Source organism: Geotrypetes seraphini, chromosome 4 (assembly GCF_902459505.1).
Source record: "Geotrypetes seraphini chromosome 4, aGeoSer1.1, whole genome shotgun sequence".
NCBI classification, from domain to species: Eukaryota; Metazoa; Chordata; class Amphibia; order Gymnophiona; family Dermophiidae; genus Geotrypetes; species Geotrypetes seraphini.
Window position 1 is genome coordinate 284,403,818 of NC_047087.1, and position 22,792 is coordinate 284,426,609.

At 46.5% G+C, this 22,792-nt stretch overlaps 1 protein-coding gene across 1 annotated transcript in view; it reads left to right on the forward strand.

The window, feature by feature from the left end:
- RRP12 (ribosomal RNA processing 12 homolog) overlaps positions 1-22,792 on the forward strand; it is a 222,333-nt gene that overhangs the window by 181,099 nt on the left and 18,442 nt on the right. The window contains exon 31 of the mRNA XM_033941439.1: positions 9,400-9,481. Coding sequence (XP_033797330.1) covers positions 9,400-9,481 — 82 coding nt within the window. The remainder of the gene's footprint in view (positions 1-9,399; positions 9,482-22,792) is intronic.

Here is a 22,792-nt window from a genome sequence, read left to right on the forward strand (position 1 = left end):
CGTGGGGCTGCTTCTTTCAGGCTTCCGGTTTTTTCCCGGGGTCGGTTGGCTCAGCATATGCAGTCCTTTCAGGGGGCCCATCGGGGGGCTGGGAGTCCCCCCCCCCCCTGGCTGGTTCCCCTGCTGCCCATCCTGCATGATGGCTCTTTGCCAGCGCCCCCTTTGGTTCCAGTGGGCGCCCAGCTGCGCAACCTGTTTCCCAAGTGAGCCGAGATCACGTCCAATCGGTGGGTCCTGGTGGTAGTGCGGGACGGTTATGCTCTGGAATTTTGCCTGCTCTCTGCCAGATCTTGTCTAGCCTCTCCATGTCAGGCGGCATGGGAGACGCTAGCCTTTCGCCAGACCCTTTAGCGCTTGCTAGATCTCAAAGCGGTTGTCCAGTGTTCCCTCAGGAGTGCGGCACCGGCTGGTATGCCATTTCCTTTGTGGGGCCCTAAAAGAAGGGGACTTTTCTGCCCATCCTTGGTTTAAACAGGGGTCAACAGGGCTCTCAGAATTCCCTTTTTTTTGCATGGACACACTGCAGTATGTCCTTCTGGAGGTTCAGCTGGAGGAGTTCCTGACTTCTCTTGCTCTGGCGGAGGCCTATTTGCATGTTTCCATTCGGGCCTCTCATCAGCGCTTTCTTCGCTTTGCGATATTGGGTCAGCACTATCAGTTCTGTGCGCTTCCCTTGGGCCTGGCCACGACTCCCCAGATGTTCACCAAGGTGATGGTGGTCGTCGCGGCGGCATTGCAGTCGGAGGGCATTCTGGTGCACCCCTACCTGGATGACTGGTTGATTTGGGCGAAGTGGTTGCAAGAGAGCACCCGGGTCTCCGGTCACTGGGCTGGGTGGTCAACCTTTCCAAGAGTCGGTTGGTCCCAGCTTAGCGTCTGGAGTACCTTGGAGTTCTGTTCGACACCTCTTTGGGGAAGGTCTTCCTTCCAGAGGCCCGGGTAAGCAAATTGCAATCTCAGATTCGCCTTCTTTTGGTGTCCCAGTGTCCTCGTGCGCAGGATTTCCTCCAAGTCTTGGGGTTGATGGCAGCATCCCTGGACGTGGTGAGGTGGGCTCAGGCCCACTTGCTTCCTCTTCAGTATGCTCTGCTCCAGAGGTGGTCGCCCTAGAGGCACAGTTTGGATGTCCCTGTTCCTCTGCGAGGCTTGGCGCACTGCAGTCTTTGTTGGTGGCTCCAGACCTCTCATCTGGTTCAGGGGGTGAGTCTGGATCTACCGCAGTGGACGGTTCTTCTCACGGATGCCAGTCTCCTCAGTTGGGTGGCTCAGTGTCTAGGTCACTCAGCTCAGGGCACCTGGTCCAAGGTGGAGGCATCCTGGTCGATCAACGTGTTGGAGACCAGAGCCCGTCCGTCTGGCGCTGTTAGCTTTCCTTTCCCTTTTGATGGGCAAGTCGGTCAGAGTCCTATCGGACAATGCCACGGCGGTGGTTTATGTCAATTGTTAGGGGGGCACCAAGAGTGCTCAGATGGCGCAGAAGGCGGCTTGGCTCATGCTTTGGGCGGAGTCATACCTTCTGGACCTCTCGGCCTCTCACAAAGCCAGGGTGGAGAATGTTCAGGTGAACTTCCTCAGTCGTCACATCTTAGATCCCGGAGAGTGGTGTCTCAGCCCTGTGGCTTTTCAGTTGATAGTGCAGACTTGGGGTCAACCCCTGATGGCCACGAGTGGCAACGCCAAGGTGTCCCGCTTCTTCAGTTGTCGCAGGGACGGACTGGCCGAGGGTCTGGATGCTCTGGTTCAACCATGGCCAACAGAGGGGCTGTTGCGTGTGTTCCCTCCATGGCCATTAGTGGGCAGAGTTCTCCGCATTGTTCACCATCCGGGTATGGTGGTTCTGGTGGCTCCGGATTGGCCTTGACATCTGTGGTATGCAGATCTGGTGACGTATCTGGTGGCGGATCCTCTTCCTCTGCCTCTCTTGGACGACCTTCTGACGCAGAGTCCCATTTCCATGTTCGACCCGTCTCCCTTCTGTCTTACGGCTTGGCTCTTGAAAGAGGTCGCCTTGGTAAGAAGGGGTATTCAGATAGGGTGATCTCTACACTCTTGGGGTCCCGGAGGCTTTCTACCTCTCGGGCTTATGTGCGGGTTTGGCATCTCTTTGAGGGGTGGTGCCAGGTGCGGGGAGTGGTCTCTTTTCGCACTTCCTTGCCTAACATCCTAGAGTTCTTGCAAGATGGCCTGGATAGAGGCCTGGTTTGGTCTTCTCTCTGGGTTCAGCTTGCGGCCTTGTCAGCCTTTCGGGGGTTAGTGACAGGGCATCGTTTGACAGCCATTCCTGATATGATTCACTTTTTGCGGGTGTCCAAGTAGCTCAGGCCTCCTGTGCGGCCCTCTGTTCCATCTTGGAATCTCAAACTGGTTCTATCTGTTCTGGTGTACCTGCCCTTCAAACCATTAGGCAGCTGCTCTTTGAAGGACCTTACTCTGAAGGCGGTCTTTTTGGTGGACATTACTTCCGCAAGGCATGTTTCTGAGCTACATGCTTTCTCTTGTAGGGCTCCCTTCTTGGAGTTTTCTAGGGAGTGGGTTGTCTTGAGGCCTGTTCCTTCTTTTCTGCCGAAAGTAGTTTCTCCTTTTCATGTCAATCAATCTGTGGTCCACCCAGTCTTGGGTAGTCGGGAGGGCTCTTCTGAGCAAAGATAGCTGTGCAAGTTGGATGTTGGTCGGGTCCTTCGCTCTTATGTGCAGCGGACCCAGGAGCTCAGGAAATCAGATCATCTTTTTGTCCTTCTGGCGGGTCCTCGTAGGGGGGGCTGGCACTTCTAAGGCTACTATTGTGCGTTGGATCAAGGAGACTATTGCTTCAGCTTATCTTCTGAGGCAGAAGCCCATTCCGGAGTTTCTCAAGGCTCATTCCACTTGGGGTCAGGCGGATTCTTGGGCTGAGTCGTCGCTCGTGCTTCCAGTGGACATTTGTAAGGCTGCGGTATGGTCTTCCTTGCATTCCTTTCTTGGACACTATCGGGAAGATGTTCAGGCGCGTCAGAATGTGGTGTTCGGTGAGCATGTTTTGTTGTCGGCCCTTTGGGGGTCCCGCCCGTGTGAGGGACTGCTTTGGTACGTCTCATTTGTAAAGATTAACCTCTACTAGTCTAGAGAGTGCTAAAGGAGAAATTAGGTTCTTACCTGCTAATTTACTTTCTCCAGACCAGTAGAGGTCCCCACCCTGTCTGTTGTTGTGTTGTTGGGGCTGTTGCGCGGGCAGTTTTGTTTTTTGCTGCGGGTTCTAGTATTTTTCTAGAGCCGGGTAGAATTGATGAACAGTGGCTGTGGCTCGGCAGGCTTAGCTGGCGAACTGTGGGGATATTTTCCTTCTGGTATTTCTCCTCTGCATTTTCCAACCTGTGGCCTCCAGTACAGCCCAGGATAGGGCTTGGAAGAAATCCTGATGACCACAACAAACAGTACCTCAGCGTGTGACCCGGCCTGGAGTCACCCTGCAGGATTGGGTTTCCAGCAGTCCTGAAATGTTTGTGGCTCACAGTCAAGTTCACCTGCATTGGTTCAGGCAAATTATCATCAAAGCCAGCACAACTCTCCTGGAAGTCCATAGATTCTTCATCCAGGTGAGACGAATCCTCTGTCTGTTCAACCTCAGACAACTCCATAGGTTGGGGCCAGTCGCCCCTGTTTGGCTCAGTAGGATCCCTAGGGAGACAAAGCTTAAGCTTTCTCCCTAACCGGCTTCCTGGTCTGAATGCCACTGCTGGCTTATCTACCTTAGGGGCGTGCCCTGGTCTAGGTGAGTCAGCAGAAGCCCAGGGACCTCTAGAGCTCCCCCGGTGGTGACTTACACACAATTCACTCATTTCATCTTCAGCTAAGTTTGGCTCCTCCTGGTGGACAGTGACATTATCCCTTAACATACACTCTTGGGAGATCCTGGAATCTTTCTTCCGGGGTTTTATTTTTACCTTGTCTTTTAACTTAGCTGGGACCTTGACAGGGAGACTACCTGGCTGGTCACATACCCCCACTCTTAAACGCTGCTTCTCCTGAGAAGCCTGGGGCTGTGTAGAATTTTCTGAAATGCGGGACAGTGTATCAACATTAGTATTTAGGCGCCCTGGGCGATGAACTACCGAAAATCTAAAGGTTTGTAACGCTAGGTACCACCTTGTAAGACGAGCGTTATTATTCCTCATGGTACCTAACCACTTAAGTGCGGCATGGTCAGTGACCAAAGTAAATTGCCGTTCCCCTAGATAGTGGTCTAATGTTTGCATTGCCCATTTTGCTGCCAAACACTCCAACTCTACCATAGCATAATTCTTTTCATTGGGGTGCAACTTCCTGCTCAGGTACAAAATTGGGTGCTCTACGCCCTGGTTTTCCTGGCTGAGTATGGCTCCCAAACCACAGCCAGAGGCATCCGTCTGAAGGATTAAAGGTTTGTTATAGTCTATGGCCGCAAGGACCGGTTGACTACACAGGCTATCCTTCAGATCGTGAAAAGCCTCCACACTGTTGACCCCCCATTGCAAAGTATCAGGGACATCTTTCTTCAGCATATTTGTAAGTGGCGTAGCCCTAGTGGCAAAATCGGGTATGAACCTTCTATAATACCCCATTAGGCCTAGAAATCCACGCATCTGTTTCTTAGTGTTAGGTTGTGGATATTCTCTGATACATCTCACCTTATCAACTAAGGGTTTGATTTGGCCTCTACCCACTGTGTACCCCAAATATTTTACCTCCTCCTGACCCAGGAAACACTTTTTGGGGTTTACGGTAAACCCTGCCTTCCTTAGTGAATCTAATACAGCGGCAACATGTTCAAGATGCTGTGGTCATGTGGATGAATATATAACAATATCATCAAGATACGCCTCCGCGTAAGCATGATGCCCCCTCAGGACCTCGTTCACTGCCCTTTGGCAATTAGCAGCTGCCCCATGCAGTCCAAATGGCATGCGAGTAAACTGATACAACCCATAGGGAGTGCTAAAGGCCGTCTTAGGCTTAGCCCTATCGGTCAGGGGGATTTGCCAATACCCCTTGGTCAGATCAATGGTGGTAAGGTATTGCCCCTGGCCTAAACGATCCAATAACTCGTCCACACGAGGCATTGGGAAGGCGTCAAATTGTGATACTTCGTTTACTTGACGAAAATCGATACAGAAACGAGGGGTCCCATCAGCCTTCGGCACGATAACTATTGGGCTATTCCAAGGGCTCTGCGAGGGCTCGATGACCCCTAGCGCTAGCATCTCTTGCACTAACTCATTAACCAGCCTCTTTTTTTCCTCTGACAGGCGATAGGGGCGAACTCTGACTATCCTGCCTGGACTGGTTATAATATCGTGAGTTATTCCCCTAGTGCGCCCTGGAATGGATGAGAATACATCAGAAAATCGGTTAATGAGGGTCTGTACCTGTTGGGTTTGTGAAGTAGACAATTCCACTCCCACGTGTACCTTTTCTGCCTGTCCCAGGTCCGCTACCTGGGGACCTAACTCGTCCTCTTGATACCTCTGTGCCACTAGAGCTAAGGTCTCTCTATCTTTCCAAGGTTTTAACAAATTCACATGATAGGTTTGCGTGTGTTCTTTCTCGTCCTTAACTCTGTAATTTACAGGGCCTATTTTTTCCACAATCGTGGCGGGTCCTTTCCAATGCGCCAAAAATTTATGGGGATCTGAGGGCACTAGTATCAAGACCCTGTCTCCCACCATAAACTGACGCTCCTTGGCTTTCCTATCATAGTATACTTTTTGTTTTCTTTGAGCCCACTCGAGATTTTCTTTCCCCAATTTGGCAACTTGAGCCAGATTCTGCTTCAGGCGGGACAGATAGGAAATCACATCCATGCCCGTCTCCTCAGGAGGGTCCCAACCCTCCTTTTACCACATCTAACAGACCCCTGGGAGCTCGCCCGTATAGCATCTCAAAGGGACTAACTCCCAAGGAGTCCTGTACCCTCTCACAGGCAGCGAACAAAGCAAATGGGATAAAGAGGTCCCAGTCCCTGATATTATTTTCTAACCCTTTTTTAAGCATGTGTTTCAGGGACTGGTTAAACCGTTCGACCATTCCATTGGCCTGAGGGTGATAAGCCGACGTCCTAATATGCCTAACCCCAAGGTCTTTCCAGAACCCCTCCATCTCCTTAGATAGGAAGTTACTTCCTCGATCGGACAATACCTCCCTAGGGAAGCCTATGGCGCAGAATAACCCCATTAGTTCTTTCATCAGCACTTTAGATGATGTTTTCCGTAGGGGAAAAGCCCATGGAAACCTGGTGGCAACGTCCATTACAACAAAAATAAAATTGTGTCCCCTAGGAGTCCTCTCTAGTGGCACTACAATATCCATGGCTAGCCTCATGAGGGGTTCCTCCACTACCGGGATAGGGATAAGAGGGGCACGCACTGGTTTACTTAAGGTCAACCTCTGACAGGTGGGACAGGACTTACAAAACTCTTCTATCTCCTGTCTCCAACCTGGCCAGAAGAACCTGCGTTGCACCTGTATCTGGGTAGCCTGAACCCCTTTATGCCCGGCTAATGAAGAGTCATGAGCAGTCTGTAGGATGGCTCTCCTGAACCCCTTTGGAACCACTAACTGTTCCCTCTTTCCCCCCAAGTCCTCGGCACCCTCATCTTCTTTATAGAGGAGCCCCCTTATAACTCGCAATCTGGCACGACCTGATTGGAGTCCGGTGGCCTGACGCCATAACTCTTGTAAGGAAGGGTCAGTTTTTTGTTCATTGCCAAACGTGGGAAAGGTACTAATAATTTCTTGAGGAAGGTTAGGAAACTCTTTCCTCTGTTCGGCCTGCCTAAGCCCCTGCGTTCTCTGCTGCTGTTGTCTCCTTTTCTGTGCCCTTGAGGCTCTTGCCTGCTTGTGAGTAGGCCTCTCCACCACTCCCTCCTGAAAGGGGAATACGTCTCCCAGCTCTGCCCCAGAACTTGCCGTAGGTAAACCCTGAGACCGAGTATTCACAAATCCCTGTTTGATACTCAGATACTCGTTCAACCCAGGCCAGTCCTGTCCCAAAATCAGGTCATACGGGGCCCCTGGGACCAAAGCCACTACTACTTGATACACCCTATCCTGGTGTAGAATTGTGGTTGGCCTAAGCGCATAATGCACACTATCCCCATGTATGCACTTAATTACAACCCTCCCAGCATTGGAGGATTTTTTCTCCCCGGGGAATACCTTTTCCCAGAACCATACAGACATCATAGACTGATCGGCCCCTGTGTCGATCAGTGCTACAGTTTCATGCCCGCCTACAGAGACTGTGGTAGTGCATGCGGTCTTCAGACCTTGCCCGGGAATACTTATTTTGGCTCCCCTAGCATCGCACCTAGTTCTCTGGCTGGACAAGTTTACTGTCCCACAAAAACTTTGTGTGTGCCCGGTCTTCCCACATCTATAACATTTCCTACCACCTCCCCGAGTGTTAGGCCTGGATGCAGGAGCAGATGAATCTTTGAAAGGGGGTTTCCTATTCCCATTCTTACTTGAATTCCCGGGGTTCTGCCTAGGTGTATGTCCCTGCACTATACCTGGGCCTCCTCTTAAGAATTCACGAGCATCAAGATAGGCTTCACCCACTTCCAGGATCGGCCCTAGCGTCTGGGCACTAAGGGAATCACAAGGAGCATCTATGAGTGCAGGCTCCCCCCAGTTTAAATATGTCAGCGTGTTAAGTCCTACCGGAGCTGGATCTGAAACATCGGGTAAGGCTTGACTTGCAGGTAGTGCTGTAGACTGCTGTAGTATCTGAGCAAAGATTTTCGCTTGCTCCTGCATGGTCACCATTAGTTCCCCATACTGCAGCATCATAGCATCCTGACGAGCTTGCCAACGCGCCTCGTTAGTCCTCAAGATGCCCTCTAGTTCCTCGGTCTGTCTTCGGTCTTCTTCAGCCAACGCTGTCAATAATGAGACTTGCTCCATGGCGAAGTCCTGCAAGGCAAACAAAAAGAAAAGGAACCCAAGTGTGGCCGCTTGGTAACCGTGTTCCTCCCCTTTACCAGCCTCCCCAGCCTAGGTACTCTTACCAATAGAACTGGTGAGTCTGCGCCTTTGGGTATTAGGCCTCCTTGGCCTCCAGTCGTTCTCTCCGCACGGCTTGTCTCCTTGACACTCGGGTCTCCCAGAAGCAAAAGAAGGGACTGGCTTTGTACCTCCGAACTGGTGCTCTCCGACTCCCAACTCCAACTCAACGCCACGCAGTTCTTTCCCACAGGATATGCTGCAGTTCAGTTATCCGGGTTTCCGGTTTCCGATTGGAAGCTCCTCCTCTGAACAGCTTTCAGGAAACTCAAAAAAAATTATTTTGAAAAAAAACAAAAATAATGCTGCTTCAACCCACACTTGCTCAATAATCCAATAATCACAATATCACTATCCAGGATACGCCAGTCAACAAAGAAAAAAAAAAATGGCGAAGCAAAAGAAAATTATTTTTTTATTTTTTTTTTTTCAATTGCAGTTCCTGCAAGTGTCCTACAGGAGGTGCTGTATCCCACTCCTGATACCAATTATGTGGCCTCCAATACAGCCCAGGATAGGGCTTGGAAGAAATCCTGATGACCACAACAAACAGTACCTCAGCGTGTGACCCGGCCTGGAGTCACCCTGCAGGATTGGGTTTCCAGCAGTCCTGAAATGTTTGTGGCTCACAGTCAAGTTCACCTGCATTGGTTCAGGCAAATTATCATCAAAGCCAGCACAACTCTCCTGGAAGTCCATAGATTCTTCATCCAGGTGAGACGAATCCTCTGTCTGTTCAACCTCAGACAACTCCATAGGTTGGGGCCAGTCGCCCCTGTTTGGCTCAGTAGGATCCCTAGGGAGACAAAGCTTTCTCCCTAACCGGCTTCCTGGTCTGAATGCCACTGCTGGCTTATCTACCTTAGGGGCGTGCCCTGGTCTAGGTGAGTCAGCAGAAGCCCAGGGACCTCTAGAGCTCCCCCGGTGGTGACTTACACACAATTCACTCATTTCATCTTCAGCTAAGTTTGGCTCCTCCTGGTGGACAGTGACATTATCCCTTAACATACACTCTTGGGAGATCCTGGAATCTTTCTTCCGGGGTTTTATTTTTACCTTGTCTTTTAACTTAGCTGGGACCTAGACAGGGAGACTACCTGGCTGGTCACAAACCGCATTTGGGTATGTTAGTTGTTACTCCTGTTCGGAGTATTGTTTATTTTTGTTTCCAGTTCTTGGTTCTGCTTGGCTATTCGGCAGACTGATGAGAATAGAGAAGGGAATATATTATATACTATTCCACAGTTTTGTTTTCAGTCTCCACCTGCTGGTCATGATTGGATATATACCCATTCGTAAAGATTAACCTCTACTGGTCTGGAGAAGCTAAAAGAAAGTAAATTAGCAGGTAAGAACCTAATTTCTCCTTGTTTTTATATGTAGAAGAAGGTGCAGAAACGGAGGTTCAGAGAAGGTGGCGATGATAACGAACCAATGGAAACGTCTTCCCAGCCGCAGTACAAAGGTAAGCCTTGCTGTTTTGTAAGACAGTCGGCAGTAAATCATGCTGCGTGAACACCTGTGCATCCTTTAATGTTTGTCTTTTGTGTTTGGAACTCAGCGCTTGAAGACTCTGACCAAATATTTTAGGATTGTGTATTGGAATCATACAACTTGCAGCACTCGCTGCCCTACTCTGCACCTTCATGGTTCAAACGTTTGTTTTTTTAAATTTCATTTAATATTTTAAAATCTTATTTAATACAGCACTTTTTACAAAATATTGGGTTCCAAGTGGATGACAGAATATTAGAATCACAAAATAACTAATAGAGGAACAAACAATAATGCTTCAAATACCTTTTAAATTTGAGTGGTGCTCAGAATCCAAGATGGATGAAAAAACTCGATGTGGGGACAAGCCCCTAAAGAGCTTCTTACAGAATCTATCATTGCACCATTATGAAGTAAAAGGTGATTCAAAGTGCTTATTGAAGATAAGCACTTTGAATCACCTTTTACTTCATAATGGTGCAGTGATAGATTCTGTAAGAAGCTCTTTAGGGGCTTGTCCCCACATCGAGTTTTTTCATCCATCTTGGATTCTGAGCACCACTAAAATTTAAAAGGTATTTGAAGCATTATTGTTTGTTCCTCTATTAGTTATTTTGTGCATCACAGACCTTTAGGAACAATTTCTTTTGCTTTGACTATTACCCAGTCGTTTATATTGAGAATATTAGAATCAACATATGGTAGTGTAAGTTCAAATTAGGGGCCCCCAGCCAAATTTTACTGAAGGTCCTTTATAGTTAATGAGGGGTGGCATGGACATAAGCATAGCAAGTACTGTACTTTTAGCAATGTTGTCACCTGATCTCGCAACATCATTTCTTTATTCAGTTAATTAACATAAGAATAGCTGTACTGGGTCAGACCAATACCCTAGTATCCTGTTTCCACCTTGGTGAATCCAGGCCACAAGTACCTGGCAAAAATCCAAACAGTAGCAACATTCCACGCTACCATGTCTGTCTCAATAGCAGACTATGGGCTTTTCCTCCAGGAACTTGTCTAAACTTTTTTTAAACATATCTGTATTAACTGCTATTACCACATCCTCTGGCAACCCAACCCTGAAAGAAGTGCTTAAATACATCGTTTTATCCCAGGACAAACAGGCAGCATATTCTCTACATGTGGGTGATGTCATCTACCGAGCCCCCTAGCAGATGTTCTCGCAAGCAGACTTGCTTGAAGATCTTCAAGCTTGCGAGTGGACCGCCCCTCCCGCCTGACCTAGGGCATGCGTCTTCTCAGCGTGGCCTCAGTTCTACGTTTTCCGCGGAGCCAGAAGCCCTTCGCGCATATTCGTTGTGCCTCTTTGCACCGCGGCTTGCTTTTTTTTATTTTTCGGGTGAGTCGCTGTGCTCGTGTCTTGCTTTTTCACTTCGTGTCTTTTTGACTGGGTTGCCAGTCTTGGCTAGACTGCCTGGCCTCGCGGGGCTGCGGCTGTATTTTTTCTTATGTCCCGGCCTCATACTGGGTTTAAAAACTGCACCAAGTGCAACCGAGTGATCTCCATCACTGACCCCTATCGTTGGTGTGTGGAGTGCCTGGGTGTGGATCACCGTGCCTAATCTTACAACTGCGGGCTCTTTGTCGGAGGGTGGCCAAGATTCTCCAACTATTTGGCCCGATATAACCTGCGGGACAGGCCTCGAGCTCGGCCCTGGCCCTGTCATTAGGTGCCTTGGCCTCGAAGTCCCCCTTGGCCTCAAAGGCTTTGGCCTTGGCCCCTCCTGCTACACTGACCTTGGGTAAGTCTCCTCTTTCTTCCTCAGGTGTGCCGGCAAAGAAGACTACCTCGGAGTCTCATGTGAGTGCCGCCTCGTCTGCCTCTTTGAGACCTCATTCTAAGCGTGCCTCCTCACATAGGGAATACTCTTCCTTGAGGTCGCCGAAAGAGCGCACTGCGGCACCCCCGACCCAACATCCTCTGGTCTCAGTGCCTATGTTCGAGGACATGCTTAAGGCTATCCTTACTACGCAGATTTCCTCGGTTGTGAGCCAACTGGTCCTGGCCTCGACCCAGTCCCGGTCTGACCAGCCTGGGCATTCTTCCATCGTGCCTCGAGGCCATACTCGCAAGTCTCGCAGGCTGCCCTCGAGTGATTCTTCCTCCTCGGATTCGGGGCGTGTGGCCTTTTGGGGTCCCGGATGGGGGCCCGATCTTTGCCTTCTGCCTTGTCGAGGCTTGCTCCTTCTAAAAAGCTGCGGTCTTCTCCGCCCCTCCGGGGCCGGTCTCCGACCGCGGGGCCTGTGGTGGCCTCGGAGTTGGAGGCTGGTCCTCGCTTGACCCCGTCCTCGCCGCTTTCCCCGGGACAGCAGATGTCTACCTCCCAGGTGCTTTCCTCAACACCTGCAGGGGAGTTTTCTTTTGCCCCGTCCTTGCCGATGCTTTGCAAGCTGGTGCCTTGGACGCCGGGGTCCTCCCCGATTCGCCTTCCACGGGGCCGTTGTTCGTCGCCCCTGAGGCAGTTCAGTTGAGCCTCCTCGGTATCTCGTTCTCAAGACTCCGAATCAGGTCTCGATAAGAACCTTAGGATTTCTTGGCTTCCACTGTGAGACTGGGCCCTGGCAGCAGATGATGCTTTTGTCCTTTTCTGGCTGAGATGGGGAATTATTTAATTGAATTGAGTAAAGAAAAGATGTCAGGAAGGTGGTGTGGCAGCATTGTTAATGTATTGCTGAACTCCTGCTGTCATCACTACCATGCAGTGGTCACTGTGCCACCTTGCTCAGCACCATGGGGGCTGTTTTGGGGCAATGTGTCATGCAAATAAAAGACAATACAAACAAATTAAAATATGCTCCCTATATTCATAGAAACATAGAAAAAAGCAGCAGAAAAGGGCTATAGCCCACCAAGTCTGCCCATTCCAAGTATCCCCTCCCCTGAATTTACTTCCTTAAAGATCCCACTTTAGTATCCCATTTTCTCTTAAAATCCGTCACGCTGCTGGCCTTTATCACCTGGAGTGGGAGTCTGTTCCAATGATCCACTACTCTTTCGGTGAAGAAGTACTTCCTGGAGTCACCATGAAACTTCCCTCCCCTGATTTTCAGCGGATGCCCTCTGGTGGTCGAGGGTCCCATGAGCCAGAAGATATCATCTTCTGACTCGATGCGTCCCGTGATGTACTTATATGTTTCAATCATATCTCCCCGTTCTCTTCTTTCCTCAAGTGAGAACAGCCTCAATTTTTTAAATCTTTCTTCATACGTGAGATCCTTGAGCCCCAAGACCATCCTGGTGGCCGTTCGCTGAATCGACTCGATCCTCAGCACGTCCTTTCGGTAGTGTGGTCTCCAAAACTGAACACAGTACTCCAAGTGAGGCCTCACCATGGCTCTGTACAACGGCATCATAACTTCAGGTCTCCTGCTGACAAAACCTCTGCGGATACACCCCATCATTTGTCTTGCCCTGGAGGAAGCCTTCTCCACTTGATTGGCAACCTTCATGTCCTCTCTAATGATCACCCCTAGGTCGCGTTCCGCCGTGGTCCTAACCAAGGTCTCACCATTTAGTACATAAGTTCTACGCGGGTTTCTCTTACCCAGGTGCATTATCTTGCATTTTTTAGCATTGAAGCCTAGCTGCCAAGTAGTTGACCATTGTTCCAGCAACAGTAGGTCGTGTGTCATATTATCAGGTAATAAGCTTTTGCCTACTATGTTGCAAAGTTTGGCGTCGTCGGCGAACGGTGATACCCTTCCTCTAAGTCCTTGCATCATATCTCTTATGAATAAGCTTGAGGCTAAAAGTATGTGAAATGTTCAGTTCTGTTTAAATTCCCAGGCAGGAATTCCATTATAATGTACATGGCAAAAGCATCTATCAACAAATTCAGTTGCACTGATATACTAGGTTGGATTCTTGCCCCAAAGTAGCTAAGAAGAAAAAAAAAAAATTAAATTGAAACAGGTTGGGCAGACTGGATGGACCATTTGGGTCTTTATCTGCCGTCATCTACGATGTTACTATAATGAATAAAAAGTCCAATTTGTCAAACATATTTAAGGAAAGATTTCTGTAGTACTTTCCTCTCTGGAACACAGATATTGCTTCCAATAGCAGTTCCACTTAGCAGTATCCCAGCCAGTTGGGTCCTTTTCAGTCTAGGCTTTGGTTTGATGAGTTTCAGACTGTCTCTGCTAGAGAACATTTTCAGTAATTACAAACAGTTTCAGTGGCCCCACTGCTCAGCAACAAATATGACAGCAAGCAGCTTTCTCCTTCCCAATTAGACGTCAGTCTGCTGTGCTTCTGAGCTTTTCCAACACCCTCGAGCTTGTAACAGTATCCAAACAAAATACCAGCACTAATTGTCCTTTTACCACAGTCAGACTGGTTTTGCTTAGCCTGGGGCAAACCCCCACTCCCTGATTCTTCCCTCCTCCCTTAGGTGGCTTGGACTTCCTTTCCTATAGCATTCTCCTTATGAGAGCAGCCAGTTACCAGCCTCTCTCTGGCAGTGTTCTATCAGGACTGCTTCTCTCTTTAGGCTTTTGAGATGGCTATTCACCTCCTCTTGCTTCCACTTCCCTTTCAGAAATGTTTCTGCAAGCAGAATTTAGGGACTCTGCCTCCCCCCTACTCTGAGCCCCTTCCCACAGAGTCCTTTTGTCTCCTATGACTTGAATTTTTTTTTTTACCAAGCTGTTTTCCTTTCAGCAAATAATGATCCGATTATTGCATTGCTTTCCTTCAAGATACAACGTAAATTCCATCATATTTCTAAAACTACTGACCCAATTTGATTAAAAATCAATTACTCCCAAATTTTCAGATCTTGAGGCTTGGAGGGGGGGTATGAAGAGAGGCATATACTAAAACCCACTTGAAAACCCATCTGACAGGGATGCAGCACCATTGAAGATTTCAAAAAAGTTTGTGGTTTGTGGGAAAAAACCCAACAATTCTTTCTGTAAGTTTTGATACAATTGGACAATCAGCGTCAGCAACTCAGGAGCGTTTTCGGTTTTACTCGACATCGTTGTATTTCATATGGTTCTCAACTAGTGGAGCATAGAACAAGACGGACCCCCGAGGAAGGAGTGTTTCTCCGAAACACAGACCACTTTAGGTCCGGTCCCTAGGCACCCGAGAGCCATTCTTTGGAACACATTTTATTGACATTTTAATAAAGTTCTTGCGACTTGTACATTCCCCTCTGCAGTTCGTTTTTGTCTTTGTTCTTCCTGTTTACTACAGACTTGTTGGATTTTTCTTTGTTTCTGCTTCTATAAGTCTAAGCACTACTGCAGAAACTCCCTGTTCCATCTTTTGTTAACTTCCCTTATGATGTAACCTTCTGAACCACTGGTGTGAATTGCTCCTAAGCACATTTACGTAGAAGTGGGTTTCTTAGTAGCTATTAATCTCAGCTAGAAGAGTAAGTGAAATACAAGCAGTGGTAACCTACGAATCATATCACACAATGTCATCATAACAGAGTTATACGAATTTATCCAAATTATTTACATTAGGTAGTAACTCCTTTGCACAAAAATGAAGAAAAAACTGCTTCCTCCATTCTTTTTAAAACCTTAGAAGTATTCATGCGAGAGAGACCTTTATAATAATAACATAAAAACATAAGACTAGCCTTACTAGGTCAGACCAGTGGTCCATCTAGCCCAGAAGCCGGTCCTCAGGGTGGCCAATCCAGGTCACTAGTACCTAGCAAAAACCCAAAGAGTAGCAATATTCCATGCTACCGATCCAGGGCAAACAGTGGCTTCCCACATGTCTGTCTCGATAACAGACTAAGGACTTTTCCTCCAGGAAATTGTCCAAACTTTTCTTAAAACCAGCTACATTAGCTGCTCTTACCACAACCTCTGGCAATGCGTTCCAGAGCTTAATTATTCTCTTCTTATTGGTTTTAATAGTATTTCCCTGTAACCTTTTGAGTGTCCCCCTAGCTTGAGTAAATTGGCTGGCATCCTGCATCCAATTCCTTGATGAACAAACTGGTACTCCTCTAAAGTCTCATTAAATTAATGCCACTTCGGTTCTTGTGGTTCTAAAGTCTGCTTAACTGGATATAATTTGTAAAGTAGCCGTGTGGTCCTCACTTCATAGTTTGTCACTATTGTTAGACAAAAGCCATAATAAAGGACAGTGTTTTTATTTAAGTCGTGCTGGCCAATCTGTCCATGTGAATTAGCCACTTTTGTATTTTTATTTTCATTCTGGTCTTCTCTTAAGAATGAGAGAATTCAAAATACAGTGAATAGCCCTAAGCTTGGGGGTCACCACGTGTGTACCTGATTTTTTTTGCTTGTGACAGAGATTGTTGCTTACTTTAATCTTGCTGTTTATAGAAATCTTCAGATAAATTACATTACATTACATTACATTAGGGATTTCTATTCCGCCATTACCTTGCGGTTCAAGGCGGATTACAAAAGGTTAATTTAAAAAAAAAACAGAGTTACAATGATTAGCTAGAGAGGTAAGTTGTAGATCTTATAAACATTTAGCGGGTTGTTGAGGGTGAGGTGGTTTGTAAAAGAGTTCATAGGTGGTCATAGTGGAGGTTCTTTTGTTATTATTAGTGCAGTAATGGGTAGATCAAATGTCAGTTTTAGAGTTACTAAGAGGTCGTGGTGTTATTGCTGCTTCAGGAATTTCTTGAAAAGTGTGGTTTTTATTTCTTTTCTGAACGTCCTATAGTCTGGGGTGGTCATCAGAAGGTTGGAGATCTGGTTGTCCAGCCTTGCGGCTTGAGTGGCTAGGAGGCCGTCGTGTAGTTTTGTTCTTTTTACTTCCTTGATTGGGGGGGGTATGAATGGGGAGTGCGTTTTTCTGTGTCTGGTAGTGGGTGCTTGGATGAGGCGATTATTCAAGTATGATGGGCTGTCTCCGTGTAGGGTTTTAAATAATATGCAGTAGAATTTGAATTGGATTCTTTCTTGGATTGGAAGCCAATGTGAGTTGATGAAGGCTTCAGTGATGTGGTCATGTTTTTTCAATGAGTAGATGAGTCTCAAAGCTGTATTTTGGATTGTTTGGAGTTGTCTTATCGTAGTTGCAGGGCAAGGAAGGAAGAGGATGTTGCAGTAGTCCAATATACCTAGTATTAGGGATTGTACTATAAGTTGGAATTGTGTTCTTTCAAAGAATTTTCGGACTTGTCTCAGATTTCTCATGATTGCGAATGATTTCTGAATTGTTTTATTTATTTGCGGTTGCATAGTGCAGCATCTGTCTATGGTCATGCCAAGTAGTTTTATGGTGGTTTGGATGAGATATTTGATTGCGTTTATATCTAAGTTGGTTGTGGTTTGGACCTTGTCATTTTCGAGGAGGATGAATTTGGTTTTGTCTTGGTTGAGTTTAAGTTTGTGATTTTTCATCCAGGTTGTGACTGTTTCAAGTGTTTGGTGAAGTTTGTCTGTCATGGTAGGTTTAGAATGATCGTATGGGATGAGGATGGTGATGTCATCAGCATAACTATAGGTGGTTATGCCCAGATTGTCCAGATGCGTTCCTAGAGAAGCAGTGTAGAGATTGAAGAGGGTAGGGGATAGTGGAGATCCTTGTGGAACACTATCTCCCACCTCCCCAAGAATTTCCTGAATTCTTGAGCTTTGGAACTAATCGAGGAGCTGAGGAGACCGCTGTACATACTCAGAACTTTATATTAACTTTTGAGCTTTGGAAGATCTGTTGTGTCCTGTTAACATGTAATGATACCATCCACTTGGATGCCTGATCAAGTTTGCTATCAATAGAAAACATTTGTTACAGGTAAGTAAGGAGGCTTATATCTGTAAATGGGAAAACATTTGAAAGTCATTTGCATAGCCAAAGGTTTGACTTGTGCTACTCTGATGTGTATTTTTCTAATGCAAGGAAGGAATTTTCAAAGGTAAGGTGTGGACATTTGAGAATCTGCAAATGGAATAGGTGAATGGTTGCTCACTCTTGGATATGAGAACAAAATTACAGTCTAAAGTAGTACAGTAGACTCTCAGTTAACCAGAGCTCTTAAGCAACCAGAAAAAAAAATCTTAAGAAATACTTTAAATAAAAATGAAAATAAAATCAATTTCTGGAGGAAGTTTAAGTATAAATTTGGCACGCCACACCCGAGTACGCGCACGCTTTGCCTACTGCATCTCCAGTAGTTTGTCTGGAACAGTTTATGGTATGGTATGGTATAGTATGAGGATATAGTATTAGTTAGACCTATTTTTAATAACTCTGAAGCAACCAGAAACTACATTTATCTGGCATCTTATCAATCCCCATGGGTGCCAGTTAACCGAGAGTCTACGATATAACCTTTAAGAACTGCTGACAAAAAGTAAAACTGGAAAGCAACTATGGATGTCTTACTGTGCTTCAGTAGACTTGTGACTTGAGTTTGCAAGTATAGTCTTTTCATTACTTCCTTATTCTGCTTCTCTCAGCATCCTGTGATTGACATGTAATATACTCTCTAGGATTCTCAGACTGTAATTACTGAGTGACCTGTCTACAAAAATACATAAAGACTTGATTTAAGCAAGCTAAAGCTGTTTTCTGGGAGATCATATTAAAGAATCTGCAGTAAAGGGTTCGTACAACTAAACGAGCCACCACTCCAGATCAGGCAATTATCTCTGATCCTGCTGTGCAGCCTGGCATGGTCCCAGCCGCGAACCAGCTTTCTAATAAATATTCAGTGCATGGTCACACTTTGATTACCATTATGTTCTGAAATGATGCAGCCTCCGCTGGCACACTCTCAGAATGACACTTTTGCTAGCATTGAATTAAGTTTTAGATGTCCTTTTCCAGATGCAAAATTGCAGTGAGCCCACCGAGACTCTGAAGCTTTCAGTTTCCTCCAGACTCGGATGTACCCATCTTTTGATAAGCCTTTGAACTGTGGTTTGCTTTCATATTATACATTATAGTGGGGCTTTGGAAGAGAGGTTGAAACTGGCAAATGGCTTTCTAGGGCATACACATTGTACCACTTATGGTGTATTTCAAACAGTACTTTTAATGACATTGGAAGCTAAAGAATAAGGGGGAAATAGACCGCATTTAATGAATTACAGGAAACAGCACTTATTTATGCTTTTAAGTTTACATTTTGAAGCTATAAGACTGCTACTCGCATATAAACTGGTTGTTTTCTTCTATGGTTATTGCTGATGGTGATGGAGTTTAGTTTACATAGTAACATAGTAGATGACGGCAGATAAAGACCCGAATGGTCCATCCAGTCTGCCCAACCTGATTCAATTTAAATTTTTACATTTTTTTCTTCTTAGCTATTTCTGGGCAAGAATCCAAAGCTTTACCCTGTACTGTGCTTGGGTTCCAACTGCCGAAATCTCTGTTAAGACTTACTCCAGCCCATCTACACCCTCCCAGCCATTGAAGCCCTCCCCAGCCCATCCTCCACCAAACGGCCATATACAGACACAGACCGTGCAAGTCTGCCCAGTACTGGCCTTAGTTCAATATTTAATATTATTTTCTGATTCTAAATCCTCTGTGTTCATCCCATGCTTCTTTGAACTCAGTCACAGTTTTACTCTCCACCACCTCTTTCGGGAGCGCATTCCAGGCATCCACTACCCTCTCCGTAAAGTAGAATTTCCTAACATTGCCCCTGAATCTACCACCCCTCAACCTCAAATTATGTCCTCTGGTTTTACCATTTTCCTTTCTCTGGAAAAGATTTTGTTCTACGTTAATACCCTTCAACTTTAACTAGGACTTCAGCAGAACGAGATTTAGGAGTAATCATCAGTGCAGACATGAAAACTGCCAATCAAGTGGAGAAGGCTTCATCTAAGGCAAGGCAGATATTGGGTTGTATCAATAGAAGTTTCGTCAGCCGAAAGCCTGAAGTCATAATGCCGTTGTACAGGGCCATGGTGAGACCTCATCTGGAGTACTGTGTGCAATTCTGGAGGCCACATTACAGTAAAGATGTGCGCAGAATTGAATCGGTTCAGCGGACGGCCACCAGGATGATCTCGGGGCTCAAGGGTCTCTCATACGAAGAGAGACTGAACAAATTGCAGCTCTACACTCTCGAGGAATGTAGGGAGAGGGGAGACATGATCGAAACATTTAAGTACCTCACGGGACGTGTCGAAGTGGAAGATGATATTTTCTTTCTCAAGGGACCCTCGGCCACAAGAGGGCACCCGCTCAAACTCAGGGGTAGAAAATTTAATGGCGACACCAGAAAGTATTTCTTCACAGATAGAGTGGTTGATCATTGGAACAAGCTTCCAGTGCAGGTGATCGAGGCAGACAGCATGCCAGACTTTAAGAATAAATGGGATACCAATGTGGGATCCCTATGAGGGTCAAGATAAGTAAATTGGGTCATTAGGGCATAGACAGGGGGTGGGTAAGCAGAGTGGGCAGACTTGATGGGCTGTAGCCCTTTTCTGCCGTCATCTTCTATGTTTCTATGTTTCTAAGTATTTGAACGTCTGAATCATATCTCCCCTGTCTCCTTTCCTCTAGGGTATACATATTCAGGGCTTCCAGTCTCTCCTCATATGTCTTCTGGCGCAAGCCTCCTATCATTTTCGTCGCCCTCCTCTGGACCGCCTCAAGTCTTCTTATGTCCTTCGCCAGATACGGTCTCCAAAAGTGAACACAATACTCCAAGTGGGTCCTTACCAAAGACCTGTACAAGGGCATCAACACCTTCTACTGACTACGCCTCTCTTTATACCGCCCAGCATCCTTCTGGCAGCAGCCACTGCCTTGTCACACTATTTTTTCGCCTTTAGATCTTCGGACACTATCACCCCAAGGTCCCTCTCCCCATCCGTGCATATCAGTTTCTTTCCTCCCAGCATGTACGGTTCCTTCCTATTATTAATTCCCAAATGCATTACTCTGCATTTCTTTGCATTGAATTTTAGTTGCCAGGCATTAGACCATTCCTCTAACTTTTGCAGATCCTTTTTCATATTTTCCACTCCCTCTTCAGTGTCTACTCTGTTACAAATCTTGGTATCATCTGCAAAAAGGCACACTTTTCCTTCTAACCCTTCAGCAATGTCACTCACAAACATATTGAACAGGATGGGCCCCAGCACCGATCCCTGAGGGACTCCACTACTCACCTTTCCTTCCTTCGAGCGACTTCCATTAACCACCACCCTCTGGCGTCTGTTCGACAGCCAGTTTCTGACCCAGTTCACCATTTTGGGTTCTAACTTCAGCCCTTCAAGTTTGTTCAACAGCCTCCTATGAGGAACTGTATCAAAGGCTTTGCTGAAATCCAAGTAAATTACATCTAGCATATGTCCTTGATCCAGCTCTCTGGTCACCCAATCAAAAAATTCAATCAGGTTCGTTTGGCACGATTTACCTTTTGTAAAGCCATGTTGCCTCGGATCCTGTAACCCATTAGATTCAAGGAAGTACACTATCCTTTCTTTCAGCAACACTTCCATTATTTTTCCAACGACTGAAGTGAGGCTCACCGGCCTGTAGTTTCCTGCTTCATCCCTGTAACCACTTTTATGAATAGGGACCACATCCGCTCTCCTCCAATCCCCAGGAATCGCTCCCGTCTCCAGAGATTTGTTGAACAAGTCTTTAATAGGACTCGCCAGAACCTCTCTGAGCTCCCTTAGTATCCTGGGATGGATCCCGTCTGGTCCCATCGCTTTGTCCACCTTCAGTTTTTCAAGTTGCTCATAAACACCCTCCTCCGTTAATGGCGCAGAATCTACTCTATTTTCTCGTGTAACTTTGGTAGACAATCTCGGTCCTTCTCCAGGATTTTCCTTTGTGAACACAGAACAGAAGTATTTGTTTAGCATATTTGCTTTCTCCTCATCGCTCTCCACATATTGGTTCCCAGCATCTTTTAGCCTTGCAATTCCATTTTTCATCTTCCTCCTTTCACTAATATATCTGAAAAAATTTTTGTCTCCCTTTTTTACATTTATAGCCATTTGTTCTTCCGCCTGTGCTTTCGACAGACGTACCTCTCTCTTGGCTTCTTTCAGTTTCACCCTGTAGTCCTTTCTGCTCTCCTCTTCTTGGTTTTTTTTATATTTCACGAACGCCAACTCTTTCGCCTTTATTTTCTCAGCCACTAGGTTGGAGAACCATATCGGCTTCCTTTTTCTCTTGTTTTTATTGATTTTCTTCACACAAAGGTCCGTAACCATTTTTATCGCTCCTTTCAGCTTAGACCACTGTCTTTCCACTTCTCTTATGTCCTCCCATCCTAACAGCTCTTTCTTCAGGTACTCTCCCATTGCATTAAAGTCCGTACGTTTGAAATCTAGGACTTTAAGTATCGTGCGGCCGCTCTCCACTTTAGCCGTTATATCAAACCAAACCGTTTGATGATCGCTACTAGAGAATGACACAGTGGCGGTTACCCGCGGCTAGCCGCGGGCAACCCACTGAAACGGGGAAAGAAAAATAGCAGTCGCTGCGGGGACGGGGACAAGGCCATTCACCGCCCCTTGGAGCATGAATGGTCTTGTCTCCGCAGTGAGGCATCAAGTATCGTGCGGTCCCCGCAGCCCCTGCCCGACCGATCTTAGCCAGCTCCCTCCCTTCACCTCACCTTAGTTTGCAGGCTTTCTTTTTCTTACCACCCAAAAAAACACCTTAACACACCTTTTCCTCCTTAGTTGAAATGATCCAATTCAGTTTGAAAAAAGTACAGCTGGTTCTTGAAATTTCATATAGCCCAGAGAAGGCCATTCACACTAGACCCTGATGGTTTGTGGGAATGTGAAGGATTGCAGAAACAGACTGCTCAAACTGGCCTTCGATGTGCTGTGTGAAGATGGAGGAGCACAGAGAAGGACCACTTGCATTGGTTATCTAGATTGTAGAAAAGCAGGAGTCTTGCAAATGTATTTATTAATGTAGTAAAATTTAATATACTGTCTTTCAACATAAGGCAGGTTACAAAATAATAGTCACATTCATTACAAGGATTCTGTTCAATATATTTGTGAGTGACAATGCAGAAAAATTAGAAGGTAAATTTTGCCTTTTTGCTGATGATACCAAGGTTTGTAACAGAGTGGAAGGAGGGAGTGAAAGGGAAAAGGATTCTGGGCCAAGGGGATGAAGACGGAAAGAAAAACCCACAGCAGGAAAGAAAGGGGAGGACAGGCAGGTGAGCCAGATGCTGGAAGCAGGGGGGGGGGAAGAAAGAGGGAAAGAAGCTTGATGGGGTTGAAAAGAAGAGACACACTGGTATGGAAGAGGAAGATAGGGGAAATCTGGACACAGGAAGGTGACAGTAAGAGGGGA